The 17,414-nt window shown below is 42.4% G+C and overlaps 1 protein-coding gene across 1 annotated transcript in view; it reads left to right on the top strand.

Annotated features, from left to right (window-relative positions):
• The first annotated feature begins 589 nt into the window (after positions 1 to 589).
• Positions 590 to 17,414, top strand: part of ubap2a (ubiquitin associated protein 2a) — a 65,793-nt gene continuing 48,968 nt past the window's right edge. Inside the window, 3 exon segments of the mRNA XM_034167101.1 lie at positions 590 to 665; positions 16,525 to 16,665; positions 16,948 to 17,025. Coding sequence (XP_034022992.1) covers positions 16,567 to 16,665; positions 16,948 to 17,025 — 177 coding nt within the window. The 5' untranslated portion in view covers positions 590 to 665; positions 16,525 to 16,566.

The raw sequence follows: 17,414 nt of genomic DNA, 5'->3' as shown, positions 1-17,414 counted from the left end.
CCTTAGTTGGCTAAGTAAGTTTAGTAGACTAAAACATTAGACTGCTTTATGAAAGCGGGTCCAGGCCTCCCTTGTAAAAGAGATCTCGATCTCAATGGGACTAACCTCATTAAATTAAATGTGCATGCTTGGATGCGATGTCAGTGTTTGTAAACAAGAAGTATCCTATATTAAAATACTAAAAACCTTCTGTGCCATGTCCTCCTCCATGAGGTTCTTTGACGGGCCACTATTATTTTTAAATCTTATTTTCTAGCTTGCAGTGTTGTGTATAGAAACTGAATGCATTTATGTCAGGTGTGACATCTTTTCCAGTTGTGATTTACGACTTTGATGGTAAACACATCATTAGTGTCACGGTGCTGGAACACTTTGAGGTCCCACCTCCTACACCTTCGGAAACAGTAACTTCACTTATGGTTTTGTATGCATGGCTTCAAAAGTGACTCTTTACAACCAGATTTTTGACATCTTTTTAATGGTTTTATTAAAGAATTTCCACTCTCAGATGCTCAGAATTTCTAGGGATAGAGAACCTTTTGGATATTTTCATGGGTTATTAGCATGTATTGAACCACACCAGCAGATGAGTGAATTTTGTTGTGAGCCTGAGCGCGTCACGTGACCATCCTGTCCGCTGCTGGTTGAGTGAAGCGTGTTAGCAGGTAACAAAAACAACATTTTTCACATTTATTCCCACACCTAACCTTGCACGTTTGAATCACGGCCGTGCAGCACACATTTTGTGGAATATTGTTTTCCCCCCTCGCTTTAATTTTTCGAAGAGTTTCTCAGCTAATGTATATATTTTTTTTTCAGTTGTCTTGTTCCCCGGTGCTCTGCTGTGAGGCCATTTTTCGTTACATTTGATTCGGCTTTTTGTTGTTAGCTGCTTAGCCCATTTAAATGTCGACAACAAGCTTGGTGTAACGTCCAGTACTGCGACAACTGTTCGGCTCTACGAATACATATAAGACTGTAGCCACCCAGGTAGGTGGTCGTATGTGGTTAGGACTGTTAGCTTGTTTGTCGCTGCACCGTTTGTTTCCAGTGTAGCTTTAACTAAAGGGGTTAGCATGTTAGCTGGCTAAGTTGAGCTGACGTTAGCGAGGACAAAGGGGCTCCGTCGAGTCGGTCAGAGCTGCTGGAAGCGACGCTGCGGTAATCTCATGTGTTTTTGTCAGGTTGAATAGAAATACAGATACGCGTGACTAACATTATTAGCATGGCTATTACTGAGGCTAATTGCCTGTTGGTTAACTTGACTTGCAGTCGTAAATGCATCACATAAACAGCGACTTTACCGATTTTAGTTTTGTTTTTTTTTGTCAACATGCCAAAGCAAATTAAATTAACCCCGTTACATAGTATTGATATTGCTGATTTGTTATTGTGTCTTGTGTGCATGCATAACACTTCCAGTTATTGTTAAATGTTTTATTTCTCATACACAAATGCCGATTGCTACGACGTGTTTATAAGTGAAGGAATGATGTTTAACACAGCTGGACTGTTTAGTTTTCTCATTGAAATTTTGTTGTAATCTTGATCGATTCTGCATAGCTTTGTTCCGTGCTGCAGCCAATAGCTGTGCTGTATTTAAAAACGTCACTCAGGTGCATTCACATTGAGCTGGACGCTATTGTTCTCAAAATAAAACACTGGCTGCTTGAAATTAAATGTTCATACATAAATACAAAGTAAAGAATGATTGAAAGTGAAGCAACATATGTCTACATGTGTTCTGCTATTTGTAAATCTCTTCAAATGCATGAACACGTGTATACATGTTCACATAATAAATAACATTGAACCGAATGTGTAGCAACAATAATCAAATTCACTTGGTGTTTAAAAACATCATCTGTTCTTGATTTTTGCTTCTTCATGAATCAGTCAGGTATGGGCAGTGTGATGTGATGGCCAAGCAGTTGGTGTTCTTATTTGCAGGTCAGATTCCTACTTTTCAAGACCAGTCCTGCACGTTTCCATGGAATAAGAAGTTGCATCAGAAAGGGCATCTGGTCTAAAATTTGGGACAAATCAACATGCAGATCCATCTCTGATTGGCTGTGGTGACCCAGAGTGGGGAAAAAAGACAGACGTTTCTTTCATGAATCATTCAAGGGTGGCTTGTAATCACTTACTTAAAGGGCAAATCTCACTACAGCCAACACGTGTATTTAAAAAAAGAAGAAGAGAAGCTGTACCGGGTTATAAATCATTTCTTCCAAGTCTTTAACTTGTGTGGACCCGACATAGCTGATAAAAATAAAATAAGCCAGAGTGCATCAGAAAACCTCAAGGCAGATCCACAGCCATTTTTGAACAAAAATGGTGATGTAACCTTCGGCAGGACAGACTTATAGCTGCCTAAAGGTCAGCCTGGGGCCTGTTACAGTTCACTTCATGCTCAGATTTATGCCAGTACGCAGAGTCAATCCGGTGTTGCCAACCGAACGGTCCCGTCTAGAAATTGGTCAGCCCTGCCTTCACTGCGCATGCGACATTTCGGACCACAGTAGCACATCTTAGACTGACACTGAGTCTAACTCTACACCCAAAGTGATCAAAGGGAATAATGATGATTAACCATCAGATGACAAGGTAAAACCTCTTAAATCATTCTAAAATCAGTTTTAAGCAGAATCGAGCAATAATTTTTGAGCCGCTACTGGCGCTCTGAAGTGACATAGGTAAAGCAGCACATCAGACTCAGACATGCTGCTGTGGCACAGTCAAACACAGTGTCCTGTGTTTTATTATGAAATAATGCTGAATTTATGTGGAAATGATTGTTGTACAAAAGCTTCAGATATCTGTCACTGAGCTAGATGATGACTGGAGTGCAGTTTTAAGCAAAAACAAGGTGATAATTGATGAATCATTGCTCACGCTCAAATGACGCATGCACAGTGAAGGAAGGGCGGACCGATTTTTATGGGGGACCTTTCGGTCGGCGACACCAGGTTGCTTTTTGTATACAAATGTAATATGGCGTTAAAGTCAGATTCTTGTATTTGGCTGATCAACGGATGTCTGTCTCCTCTCCTTTGTAGCCTAGAAAAAAAACAGAATTCAGAAAAAAACAAATGCATCTAAACATTGAATACACAAAAACAAAGTAGCAGTAAATAATAATAATAAATACATACCTTGAAAGACACCTGCATCTGCTGATTTTACTCCTGTGTTAACACAGCAGCCATGTAGAATATCAGTCAGCTGTTTGTGCTGCTCTGACACAGCACCACATGTAAAGAAAGTTGTTATCTCCTGTCAGAACTTCCAAATTGTATGAGTTACACATGATGGTCAGTAAACATCCGATTACCGTCATTACATTTGTGTTGCTTCATTCTGTCCACAGCCAATGATGCGGTAAACATCCACATTGATAAAACAAACGTCTGGGAGCCTGGAGTTTGCCAAAAGGCACCTGATAGACTCTCAGACTATGAGAAACAAAATTCTCTGGTCTGATGAGATAAAGATTGAACTCTTTATCGTGAATACCAGGCATCATGTTTGGAGGAAACTAGGCACCATCCCTACAGTGAAGCATGGTGGTGGCAGCATCATCCTGTGGGCATGTTTTTCAGCAGCAGGAACCGGGAGACTAGTCAGGATTTGAGAGAAAAATGAATGCAGCAATGTACAGAGACATCCTGGATGAAAACCTGCTCCAGAGCGCTCTTGACCTCAGACTTGGTAGACGGTTCATCTTTTAGCAGGATAGTGACCCTAAGCACACAGCCAAGATATCAAAGGAGTGGTATATAGAGTTCAAACCTGAATCCTATTGAACATCTCACCAAAGATCTGAAAATGGCGGTGCACTGATGCTTCCTAGCCAACCTGATGGAGCTTGAGAGGTGCTGCAAAGAGGAATGGGCAAAAGTGCCCAAAAATAGGTGCACCAAGCTTGTGGCATCATATTCAAGAAGACTTGAGGCTGTAATTGCTGCCAAAGGTGCATCAACAAAGTATTGAGCAAATGGTGTGAATACTTATGTATATGTGATTTCTTAGGTTTTTTTTTTAATTATTTTTAATAAATTCGCAACCCCCCCTTCATGTTGTCATTATGGGATGTTGCGAGGAGAATTTTGATGGGGAAAAATGAAATTACTCCATTTTGGAATAAGGCTGTAATATAATAAAAATATGGGAAAAGTGAAACGCTGTGAATACTTTCCAGATGCACCGTAAACAGATAAACTTGTGCGTCTTTTTCTCATCAGCTCCCGGTATAATGTGAGAGAGATGACTAAAATCTCTGTGACAGCGGCAAAAAACAAACAAACAGACATGTCCCATTCCACGCTTTCGAGAGAGTTCTGCTGACCACAGGAATGGAAGAGATAGCATCCTTTAGACCCAAGAGGGTTTTCCATGCTATGCCAGCTGCATTACTTGTCTTTCCTGGAGGCGCATTAAAAAAACACTCCACTCCCACTTTCCCCCTGAAAAATCTTATCCTTAGGAAAACTGTGCACCTAATGAACATGAATGGTGTTGCTAGACCTGTTCACCATTTTGACATATTCAATGAGAAACCCAACAAAAAAATGCCTAATTCCAGCTGTAAAAAATTGCATTTTACACGTTCTGTTGTGTGGGCCGCTGAAGAGGAGATACTGCTGGCCCACCACCACCAGAGGGCGCCCTGCTTGGAGTGCGGGCTCCAAGCACGAGAGGCGCCAGACCCAGAGGTGACAGCTGTCACTCATCACACCAGCTGTCACTCATCTACACCAGTACTTAAGCCGGACTGCAACTCCAGCTCCCCGCCGAGAAATCGACTACCGAGAGGTAACTTCTCTGCTGACTCATATCGTTGAGTATTTCTGAACTTCTGTTGCAGCCGGTATCCTGTGGTGTTCGCCCTTATCTGGGGAATTGGCGTGTGGCGTGACGACGACGACTGCGCTACAGATAAGTGGTTACACAAGGAGCTGCACGAGTGGTGATTCGGAGGTGGAGGTCCTCCTCTGTGTACAGACTGTAGACCACTGAGTGTAAGGACTTACACTCATTCATCTTGTCTCTGCTTTTTGCCAGCAGTACCAGGTTCGACAGCCGAAGACAGAGGTCACCTGGGACTCGGGACTTGGCGGCTCCGGTGTTCTTCAGACCGTTGGTGGTGGAGGCCGTGTGGGACGCTGCCTCTCTCTCGTCGGGGTCTTCTATCTTCGAGCCTGCCCACACGTCACCTGGTGTTAATTGACTTTGCAATTTCTGTATATTCATTGTGTATTGTCACAACATTAAATTGTTACCTTTTGGCTTACTCATTGTCCATTCATTTGCGCCCCCTGTTGTGGGTCCGTGCTACGACACCTTCCCAACACGTTCCCTTCAATAGACCAGCTGAAATGGATCTGGAAGGAGATTCTCAAAGTGACATCACTGAAATCAACATTTCCCGCAGTCTGTCAAATCTGACTATTTCAAAGCAGCAGATTAAATCAAGATAAATTCCTCATGTTTATTACTTAATATCTCAGGGCATATGGCACCAAAATAAAATACAGTACATCAATCTATATACATAAAGGGCTACGTCTGTCTGTCTGTCTGTCTGTCCGGGATAAACTCCCAAACTATAATATTAGCCCTATATATTATTCCTCATGACATAGGAACAAACTGGTACCATTTTTTTAAAAGTTGAACTGAAAGTTACCCCCAAAATAGCCATTTATGTAAGACCATACAAATGTTGAATCATGTGCGATAAACTCCCAAACTATAATATGTAGCCCTAAAACTATATATATTCTGAATCCTCATGACATGGGGAACAAACTGGTACCATTTTTTTTTTAAGTTGAACTCAAAATTACCCCCAAAATAGCCATTTATGTAAGACCATACACTGTTGTACCATGTGCTTTTCATGCTGCCACTTCTGTCTGTCTTCTGTCTGTCCGGGATAAACCCAGACTATAATATGTAGCCCTAAAAACTATATATATTCTGAATCCTCATGACATGGGGGACAAACTGGTACCATTTTGTAAAAAGTGAACTGAAAATTATCCCAAAATAGCTGATGTATTAACCCATTTCATTCTGTGTGGAAAATGGTTAGCCCAATCACATGATCAGCGATTAGTCAATGTCAAACTTAAGCGTCAATGTAGAGCAGTAAGGTTGACTTATTGCTTATTCAACAATCTCAAGAGATTGATGCATTTACCCAGGAAGATGCTAAGCTACGCTAACAGACTGAAAACTGTTTGCACTCTGGGTTTCTACTACAATACTGAGTTTTCTAATACTATATGTGGATGTAGATGTTGAGAGATATGTAACCATCTGTACATATCAGTCAAAATTGCCCCTCGCTCTATGGCCTTGAGATGGTAGGGGGTATGGTGAGATGCAGCTCCTTTTTATTTAAGGCACGGCCCTTGGACCCTGTTCAGACTGAGATAGTTTTTTTCCCTGAATTTAAGATGAATTATTTGAGTGGGATGTGCAAAGGTCTGGAAGCAAATGTGGTTAGAATCTGACTAGCTCGGGGATCATGACTTTTGTGTGCCTACAGTGTCCTTTACACTATGGCAGCACTCAATGCGGCTGTAGGAGCGACTACAGCAAACAGCATTGTTTGTCTGCAGTGCCTTCTTGCCAAGAAAATCTGTCTGGTGTATTCCCTTCCATGTGTCGCACACACCCACGCTGTCATGTCCAGATCCTTTGCGCGCGCGCACACACACACACACACACACACCTGCACTGTCATGTCCAGATCCACACATGCTTCCAGACACATCTCTTTCCACTTGAGCTGGATGGAGTTTAGATGTGTATGTAGAATAACACCGATTAAAAAAAACAAGTCTGAATGCTTGTTCTAATGAAGCTGTAAAAAGTGTTTTTCACTGCTCAAACCACAACACGGCAGGCTTTTCAAGCCTGAAGGACAAATTGCCTGACTGTTTTCCTCCAGAGGAATGTCTTCAGGCCTTGGTGAGATTATTCAGCTCCTTTCTTATCTCAACCCACAAAGACAAAACTGACAGACTTACACATGGACAAAGACTGAAGCATGCTCCATTTTTCCTTTTTTTACCTCACTCCTGTCCCCCATCATACACCCGATTCCGGCCACCGCTCACGCCACCCCTTCCCCTCTGGGGGCTGTGCGGTTTTAGCTGCGGCAGGTCCCCATTCCCCCCCAAGCTGGCGGCGGCGCGACTCCTTGTAGCGGCTACCACACACTCACATCACCTCAATTTGGATAACGGACTGTTCAAGTTTGCACATAAACATGTCAAATGTATATGTGTTGTCTTAATTCTGATGTGTGCCATTATTATGGTAAACAAGTAATAATTGTGGATTAACTGCTGTTTGTCTGTGGAAATGTGAGTGTGGACGTAATCTCTGTTGTTGCACTTGTAATGACAATGACAATAAATCTCATCCATCCATCCGTCCATCCATATAAAGAACCAGCCTAAGACACTTACAGTGGGGCCAAAAAGTATTTAATCAGCCCCTGATTGTGCAAGTTCTCCTACTTTTTTATCCCACTGTATATTGTTAGATGCCTTCCCTTTGGGGCTGCAAGGGTTGTCTCTAATATTTGACCAGTAACATAGAGAAATCAAAAGAAGTGGAGACAAAAGTAGAACAAACACTTATGGGGGGGCAGCAATAGAAGTTTTGATCAACAAAGTTGAAGCAAAACAAGCGATGCTTTTTGAAACCTTCAGCAATCGCTTGACAACTACAAGGGAAACATTTTTACTTGGAAGTAGATTAGCATTGTGATCATTTCTGCATTATCCAAATATTGAAGAGCTCGTGATAAAAGAAATTAGGGTCCCTTTACACATACTGTGAATTTGGTCAATTTGCACATGAAGTGTGCATGAAGCAGGAATTGTGTGCAAAACATTTAAAATTGCAGCTGCCTCATACACCTGTTGCTACAACTATTTGCGCACACCAGCGGCTGACAGATGGTGTGCGCTGTGCAAGCCCATCGAACCCTCTCGCAGCAGGTGTCGACCACATTCCAGGTGACATGCACGAACATCTAACACTGCTTGCATGGCACTTAGAAAATGGCCATTCACACTATTAACACGACAATAGTCAGCAGACAATCGTTGTGCTGGCAGTAAAATTTGTCTAAGTGCCCCACAAGTGTGGCTTTGGTCTGTGCACTGAATTGACAGAAGGCATGGCCGCTGACAGAAGCGGCTTTGGAGATCTGTCATTATGGACTTTGGCGCCCCCTGGTGGCCAGTGCCATTAAGACCAATGTTTTTTTGGTTGCGTTTGAAGTAGGGCCTATATTTGTTGATAACATTGAAATCTGGTTGAGGTCTTGATGGCACAGATGGTTATGGGCCATCAAATAAATACAGCCAATTTTGCAAAATGACCAGACTTTGAGTGCCCCCTATATTCAGTGCTATCGATCCCCCAACCAAATATGTATATAAGATGAAAAAGTTTGCCTCCCTATGTCATTGATAGTTAAAAGCTTGGGGACTTGATGGTGCTGAATGTACACCACTTGAAAGATGGGAATTTAATGAAATACGAGGTCTATTAGAAAAGTATCCGACCTTATTATTTTTTCAAAAACCATATGGATTTGAATCACGTGTGATTACATCAGACATGCTTGAACCCTCGTGGGCATGCAAGAGTTTTTTCACGCCTGTCGGTTACGTCATTCGCCTGTGGGCAGTCTTTGAGGAGTCGCCCACCCTCTCGTCGATTTTTTCATTGTTTAGGAATGGCTCAGAGACTGCTGCTTTGTTTGATCAAAATTTTTTCAAAACTGTAAGGCACAACTGAGTGGACACCATTCGATAAATTCAGCTGGTTTTCGGTAAAAAATTTTAACGGCTGATGAGAGATTTTGGTCTGGTAGTGTCGCCGTAAGGACGGCCCACGGTGCCTGACGACGATCTGCGCTTCGAGGCGGCAGCGTCTCGCCGTTTCAAGTTGAAAACTTCCACATTTCAGACTCTACTGACCCAGTAAGTCGTCAGAGAACAGAGAACTTTCAGAAGAAGTCGGCATGAGGAGTTTATTCGGACATTCCATTGTTAACGGACATTTTGTAATGAAAGAACGTGCGGGCAGAGTCACATGTCGGGCCGGACTGCGGGGGGTCGCGACAGGAAAAACACCTCAGTTGGAAACCTTAACGGGCAAGTTGGAACATGCCCAAGCTGTTAAACAATTTCTCAGTTACTCACCTGTTGAAAGCCATCAAAAGCCGTCTGAATTTTACAAATGTTTTTCAACACGGAGGTGTTTTTCCTGTCGCGGTGCACACAGATGTGCCGAGTCATCACAGAAACGACTCGGCGAATTTGCGCGCACGTCTTCATTAAAAAATGTCCTTAAACAGTGGAATGTCCGCATAAAGTCCTCATGCCGGCCTCTCTGAATCTTCTCTGTTCTCTCACGACGTCCTGGTGAATTAAGCCTTAAATTAGGATGTTTCAGGTCGAAACAGGTCGACGACGGCGCCTGGAAGCGCTGCAGGACGTCCCGCTCCGTGGGAAGTCCTTACACCGACAGAAACACCCATAATCTCTCATCAGCCGTTAAACTTTTCACCGAAAACCAGCTTAATTTCTCGAATAGTGTTCACTCGGATATTCCTCACAGGTCCAGAAAAATTTTGATAAGCAACGCGCGCTGTCTCGAGCAGCGTGTGAAACAAAGGAATTCAGCCGAGAGGGCTGGACCACATCTCACTCAAGGCCTGCCACAGGGAAATGACGTCACCGACACGCGTGAAAAAACTCACGCATGCGCACGAGGGTTCAAGCATGATGGTGTAGTCACATGTCATTCAAATCCATATAGTTAAAAAAAAATAAAAGGGTCGGTTTATTATCTGAGACCTCGTATAAGTTTTGCGTATTTTTGCCTTGAACTTTGATGACCCCTAGCAAGATCACCATTGGTTTTCGGTCGAGAAAGTTTGGGAAAGTCATTTCTTGGTAGGTTCCATCTCTGAGCCAAGTTTCATTGAATCCGAGTCGGCTTGAATACACCCTAAACCTGCCTGAACCTTAAAAGTTTTTATAAAAGTGCTTATATTACGCTAAAACAAGTATTGGTGGGATGATCAGGTCTCACCATTAAAATAATCAAGTTATTTAGCCACTATATAAAGCTATAGATCGGCATTAGAAGCCCAGACTCTTGACAGAACAATAACGGAATGGCAGAACGTAGTGTTGTACACTACTGCCATCTATAGGCTGAAAGGAGTACGTTCTGCCATTCCGTCATTGTTCTTTTAATATATAGATGATTTACCGTCCCCTGCGGGATTGGCGTGTGAGTCCAGAATATAAATATCTGTGTCCATTGTTCAGTGTTGTTAGGTAATGTAGTTTGTAGCTTCTCTAAAAGTATTAGTCCTATCAATGTTCAGGTTTGGCACCATACCAAATGGAAAATGTCACCTCTCCCCAGTTTGTGCATGATTAAAATTGCATGCACGCACAGCTGTTTGTCGTTTCTACATTCTGTTGTACGCAGGTGCTTTTAATTTGACAGAGACTGGCGGAAGACAATGAAAGCAGTACACATTTCACTCATGGTGCCAACATGACACTTATCTCACTCATTGTAACAGCAACATAACACTTAAGTAAACTGACTAAACCAGTTGAACTGCAAAAACACAAATCAATAACACTAGCAACACTGTTAAACTAATATGAAACACAATACCATTTAAAAACCCAAACCTCAAACTCCCATGGTGCATTGCAGCACATCCATTAATTTTTTTGGTTAGCTAAAATTGCTAATTTCTCCAAAAATATTTGTCCAAAATACATAAGCATACCAAACAGCAAATGTCAACTCTCCCCGGTTTTTGCATGATCAAAGCCATACACATGCACACACGCACACAGAGGCAACTTGGCTATTATAATATATAACCCCAATTCCACTGAAGTTGACACGTTGTGTAAAATGGAAATAAAAACAGAATACAATGATTTGCAAATCCTCTCAACCTATATTCAATTGAATACACCCACAAAGACAGATATTTAATGTTTAAACTGATAAACACACTGTTGTAACACGTACAGAATATGGCTTGGCATTGTCTTGCTGAAATAAGCAGGGACGTCCCTGAAACAGACGTTGCTTGGATGGCAGCATGTGTTGCTCCAAAACCTGGATGTACCTTTCATCATTCATGGTGCCACCACAGATGTGTAAGTTGCCCAAGCCATGGGCACGAACACACTATACCATCACAGATGCTGGCTTTTGAACTTTCCGCTGGTAACAATCTGGATGGTCTTTTCCTCTTTTGTCTGGGGACACGACGTCCATGATTTCCAAAAACAGTTTGAAATGAGGACTCAGCAGACCACAGGACACAGTTCAAGATAGGCTCCTGCCCCTCTGTGACACTTAGTTGGAGGTAAACGGGTAAGAAGAGGATGGATACAGAAGCGGGGGGGCGGGGGTTACACTGGAGAAAAAGTTGAGAACCATTGACTAAAGCTTTTGGCAGCATGTAATTATAGAAACAACTTGTCTTTCCTTTTTTTAATAACTAAATGCTTAACTCAAGCATGCACATTCTTGTAGAAGAGCATCTGACATAGGTCATGTTGCATCCTCTGTGGTGGTCCTGGATGAACTTTAAATACCACTGTCTTGCAAATTGATTTTTGGGTTAAATGGCATTTATGTATAAGAAGTTGTTACAGTTCTGTTGTGATGAGTTTATTAGTACCTGTGTTTAAATTTCTTGGTTATAATGCTGATAACTGCCTTCTTGATCCATGCATTAAATGATTACTTTGAAAGAATTACAGCATTACAAATTTACACTTTGTGTCTTTGTCCTGGCTCTCAACCTTGCAAGACTAGTCAGGACAGAGACTCCTGAATGATCAATATTCATGATCTTCAATTTACAGATGACTGTGCCCCAGTAGCCCATGCAGAACAGGACCTGCAAACAATAACCACCCGATTGGTGCTTGCTGAACAGAGCTATGGCCTAACAATCAGGCTAAAAAGACTGAAGTTCAATAAGGGCATCCACCAGAGTCATCCTACATAGAGGACATCAGGCTTAACCCAGTAACCAGCTTTGCTACCTTGGCAGCATTATGTCATCAGATGGTAGCCTTGACTTGGAAATTGAGGCCAGGCTCAGGAAAGCCAGCTTTGCCTTTGGTAAAGTCAGAGGTCATCTCTGGTCTCAAAGTCGCATCTGACTTACCACCATATAATTGCAAAGTATATCGGGCAGTAGCGGAGGTGGGATGAAGTTACCATCAAGTCACTCTCAAGTCATGAATCAGCAAGTCTCAAGTCATAATGACCACAATTGTTTGCAAGCTGACTTGAGACTTGACTTGGGACTTGCAGATTGATGACTTGAGAATGACTTGACAGTGACTTCGTCCCACCTCTGGGCAGTAGTGCTGTCCACCTTATTGTATTGGTGTGCCGCTTGGTGTCCCTACAAACGACACTTTAAACAACTAGATAAACTCCCAAGAACAGCATCTACGTTCAGGCCACTTCATGAAAAGGGGTCACCAATATGTGACATGAGGGTCAATCTTTAAACTTCCTAGCAACGTGTTATAGACTGTGAGTTATGAATATACGGACCATGGGGAATACATAATAATTCAAATAATGAATGTTTATGAGTTCAGTGGTACGAATATTTCATGAGGTGAAAGCTGGAACAAACCATTCAACTTGGCGTCCAGTGATGCTGTGCACCAATTCGGACTTCCATTTAAAAAAAAATAAAAGACTTTGTGTAGTTCCTCAGTCCAGCCAAAAATCATGTCAGCGTTTCATGTGAACAGTTCTTCATGCATCCAGACGGCTTACAGCGGAGTGAATTTTGTGTGTGTGTGTGTGTGTGTGTGAGTGTAGCAGCGTCAGTTAGCTCAATCAAATCATCGTGTTATTGTCCCCTGTACGCAAGCACGCACGCAACCGGCTCAGTCGACTGTGTACGTCCTCGGTGCAGTGAAAAAAAAAATCATATCAGAAATGAGTCCAGCTTTTCTTTCTCTCTTGCTGCTAACAGACAGCACAGTGAATTTGTTGTGTGTGTGTATCTTACAAGAATTGGCAGCGTCAGCGCATGATCATGTGTGTGCGCATGCACAAGGATGTGTGGGTGTGTGTGTGCAGAGTGCAATGGTACCAGATGTATGGAACCAAATTTGCACTCTAAATGGAACCAAGCTGCACTCTAAATGCAATGCAACACAATGGGATGAATTAATCCATGTTATGTGACATACAAAGCACCAATCAAATGACAAGGATCCACTCAGGGATCCAAGGCTCCACTTATATACAATCCACTATTGAGATAACTCATGATATACTTTTTTTGGATGGGCTCGCTAGCCCCAGAGCGCTATTTTTGGTGGCTGTCTTAGGCCTCAAGTTTAACTGGTCGAACCGGGATGCGAAACATACATAAAGCGAATAATTGATAACTGTTACTTCATTGTTCAACTAAATTTGATCTCTCAGTGGCTCTCAAGAGTGATACTTTCAAACAACACAACTTGAGTTTTATTAATTGAATAAATTTGCAGTTTAGGAACATGGGTTTTAAATGTAACAGAGCGGGACACTACGGGTTACATTCAACACCGCATTTTTGGCATGCTCTCTGCAGCCGTATGGAGTGATTAAGACAATGGTCTATGGGGGAAATTAATTCTACCTTGTGCCCTTCAAATCAGAAGTAAATTCATCTGAATTAGTTGAAGTGATTTTTGTTTATTTTTACCAAAATAACACTTAGATGCTTTATGTCACAAATTTGGTGGGGTTTGGTGTCCTGCTTTTCAGATAAAAACCCAAAAAAGAAAAATTCCAAGATAATTATGTACTCTGTTATGACTCTGTTATGTTTTCCCTGCAGTAGGGCTGTTCTGTTTGTACTAACCACTAATGTCCGCTTGTGTAATGGTGACCCCTTTTCATGAAGTGACCTGTTTCTTAATGCACCTAACTTGACAGGACAAGGTACCCAACACAGAAGTTCTCTCAAAGGCCAACATGCCTTCATCATCTTCAATTGTCCTGGGTGCACAACTGTGTTGGACAGGCCATGTGTTCCATATGAATGATGGATGCCTGCCAAAGGATATCCTGTACAGGCAGCTCTCTGCAGGACATCACAAAAAAGGGGTACAGAAATTGCTGGCATACCAACTAACACCTGGGAAAATACGGCGCAAAACCACAATGTATGGAAAAACACAGATGACAGGGATGTAGTACAAGTACAGGAGGGCATAGTAGAGGCTTACTGGGAACGTCATTGGAGGAAAGCTGAATGTTCACCCATCAGCCTGACCACACTGGAATCTACACATGCAATTTCTGTGGCTGAGCCTTCCATTCCAGAATTTGCTTTAGTAGCCACTTACTCAAATGTGCCCAGTACCTCAACCAGACCCCAACCTGGAGTAGTCATCTTCTACTAAGATGGACAGCGTGAAAGAGACAAATTTGCAAATAACTGATGATATGACTTGATATAAATACTTTGATTGGCTTTGAAACTTAAGATACTGAATGGTAATTGGAGCTATCTTGAGGATTTATGTGCTGTAAAAGAGCCATCAAATATCTGTTGTGTTGTGTCCATTGATTTTATGTACAGTCCATAATGGTCTCATAATGAGGATATACTCAATCACTCACTCATCTTCAACCGCTTACTCCAATTAAGGGTCACAGGGCTGGAGCCTATCTCAGCAGTCATAGGGCTTGAGGCGGGGTACACCCTGGACAGGACACTAGTCTGTCGCAGAATGAGGACATAACCTGTGCTAATTTCTGTATTAAAAATAAATTTTCTTGTATTTTGAGTATGTTTCTGTGTAGACTAAAGTTCATATTGACATGTTAAACCTAGTCCTGCCTCTGTGTGCAGCAGTTGTAAGTTTCCCCAGCGTCTCTGTTTGCCAGGCTGTATTACATGTTAGTGAAAAATGTTGTACAGTGAAAAAGCCTATTCTCTCTACTCTAAGGCATTGTCTAAAGCCCCCATCACATCACATAGCAAAAATGTGGAGGAGCCATCCCGACACGGCAAACATTGCCATTAACTGACACAGTCGGGAGGAAAAGGGGCGTGGTCCAAAGGCATCCGGACTGCCTCGTCCACACCTGCACCATGGCATCCAAAGCGTGTTTAGACAGCAGGTGGATGACACAGATTGCTGTCCATAAAATTGATGACACAGATTGATGGCCATAAAAGGCGCTGCAGTCTGCCCGATCTCCAATTCTGCAGGGCAGACCGGAGCGCTGTTTTCCTCATGCGCATGTCCATACGTGTGTGTGTGTGGCACAACTGCGCTGCACGCACACGCGTGGGGCTGTAAGTATCACTCAGGTGTGTGTGTGTGTGCGTGCACGCACATAACACTGCCTTTGCCACTAAGCACACGTGGACAAGTGGACAGCTTCACTCTAAAGTTTGCTGTCAGTTGGGCCATACAGTCCCTCAGACGGAGCCTTTACAAGGAACTTTCTTTTTCCTTGTCTGCACAGTTCAGCAGCAGAACACAACTCTGGACACCGCGATGGTTGGATTATCACATGGAAATTTAATTTTTTTTTTTTGGGGTGAGGATTCTAATCACAGGCTGCTGTTCTGGCCTCATGTCCTCATCTGTGAGTCTATATATATATATATATATATATATATATATATATATATATATATATATATATACATTACATTGGTCCACTTTGGTTGTTTTAAAGTGCTTAATGAATAAAGTTGGTTGGTTGGATGATTCATACTTGGCTGGGAGACCTCTTGAGAACACCAAGAGCTGTCAGCAGGTTTCTCCATGTACAAGTGGAGTTGCATCAGGGAGGGAATATGGCATAAATCCCAATTTCAGATCTCTCCCAGATCCACCATGGTGACCCTGAGTAACTAGGAGCTGCTGAAAGGCTCCCCCCCCACCCCCCCACCCCCAAAAAAATGCTGGCTGAAAAAGTGTAAAATATTTTTCTTTAAAAGTGTAAAAGTCTGATAAATGTAACAAAGTTTGAGCGAGGTCAAATGTTTAAGGCTGTGTATCTGACGTATCTAACCTACCTAACTTATTAACCTAACTGAAGCAACAAGAGGGGAACTAGAATGTTGGTTCTGCCCTCCACACACTGTATAAGATGTGTGTAACACGACACTGGGTTCCAGTCCCTCCTTGACCTAGTTTTCCCCCAAAGCTATTGCATCACCTGACCAAGTGTGCACACTGCATTTGCCTCCACAAGGGCCTTATTCATGATTGTGCAATAGCACATAGCCAGGCTGACAAATACACTCTTGTGTTTTTATTTGCAGTCACACAGGACAAGCTTTTAAGGCTCTGCTAGATTATAATAAAATTAAAGGCCTTCATTTGGAATTGAACGCTGTCAACCAGTTAGATGTTGTCACTAATCCTCTTGCATTTCCTATTTCCCTTGCAGATTTTTCTATTTTGTACATACAGAGTTTTGTATATACTGTATATGATGAGCTCACTGGGCAGTGACAAGGCCCGGGGCCCTCGGGAAAAAGTGTTGCCTGTTGTTTCTCACACATCTCAACAACCACAGAAACAGGTACAGGTGAGTCACTGCACCCATATCAACCTGAAAGGTTGTTCTTATGCCAACCCTCATATATCTCTCATTTACAGTTGTGAAACAGAATCACAGTGGACACATGAATTTTGATCAGATTTGTTCACAAATACTCAGTAAACATTCTATTAGCTACACAATTGCTTGGTTGATACTTCTGTTTCCAGTTATAGGCAATGAAAAAATATGAATTCATCTTTGAAGCTAGAACACATTTACATTGCTTTCACCAGTTTCACATGTTTGCCAATTGATTAATTGTTGCAGGCTACAGCTGAGCAGATCCGGCTTGCCCAGATGATCTATGACAAGAATGATGGTGACTTTGAGGACAAAGTTAACCAGGTAAGGAACACTCACCCAGGCATTCCCTTATAGGCCGTGTCACACTGTGATGGATAGTGCAAAAGGATTAGTTATGTATTTAAATATTTTGTCATTTAGCACAATCATGTAATCCATCAGTCTTCTAAGAATTTTGCATATTCAGCCTTCTCGGAGTCCCTGACTGGAGTCTTGCATAGGGCTCCAGTGGGGGACTCCATTGTCCTGCTGGGGGACTTCAATGCACATGTGGGCAATGACAGACACCTGGGGAGGCATTATTGGGAGGAACAGCCTCCCTGATCTAAACCCAAGCTGCCGTTTGTTATTGGACTTCTGTGTTTGTCATGGACTGTCCATAACGTACACCATGTTCAAACATAGGGATGCTCATAAGTGTACATGGTACC

Source organism: Thalassophryne amazonica, chromosome 3, assembly GCF_902500255.1.
Source record: "Thalassophryne amazonica chromosome 3, fThaAma1.1, whole genome shotgun sequence".
In the NCBI taxonomy this organism is placed as follows: Eukaryota; Metazoa; Chordata; class Actinopteri; order Batrachoidiformes; family Batrachoididae; genus Thalassophryne; species Thalassophryne amazonica.
This window is presented reverse-complemented; position numbering and strand designations above follow the sequence as displayed.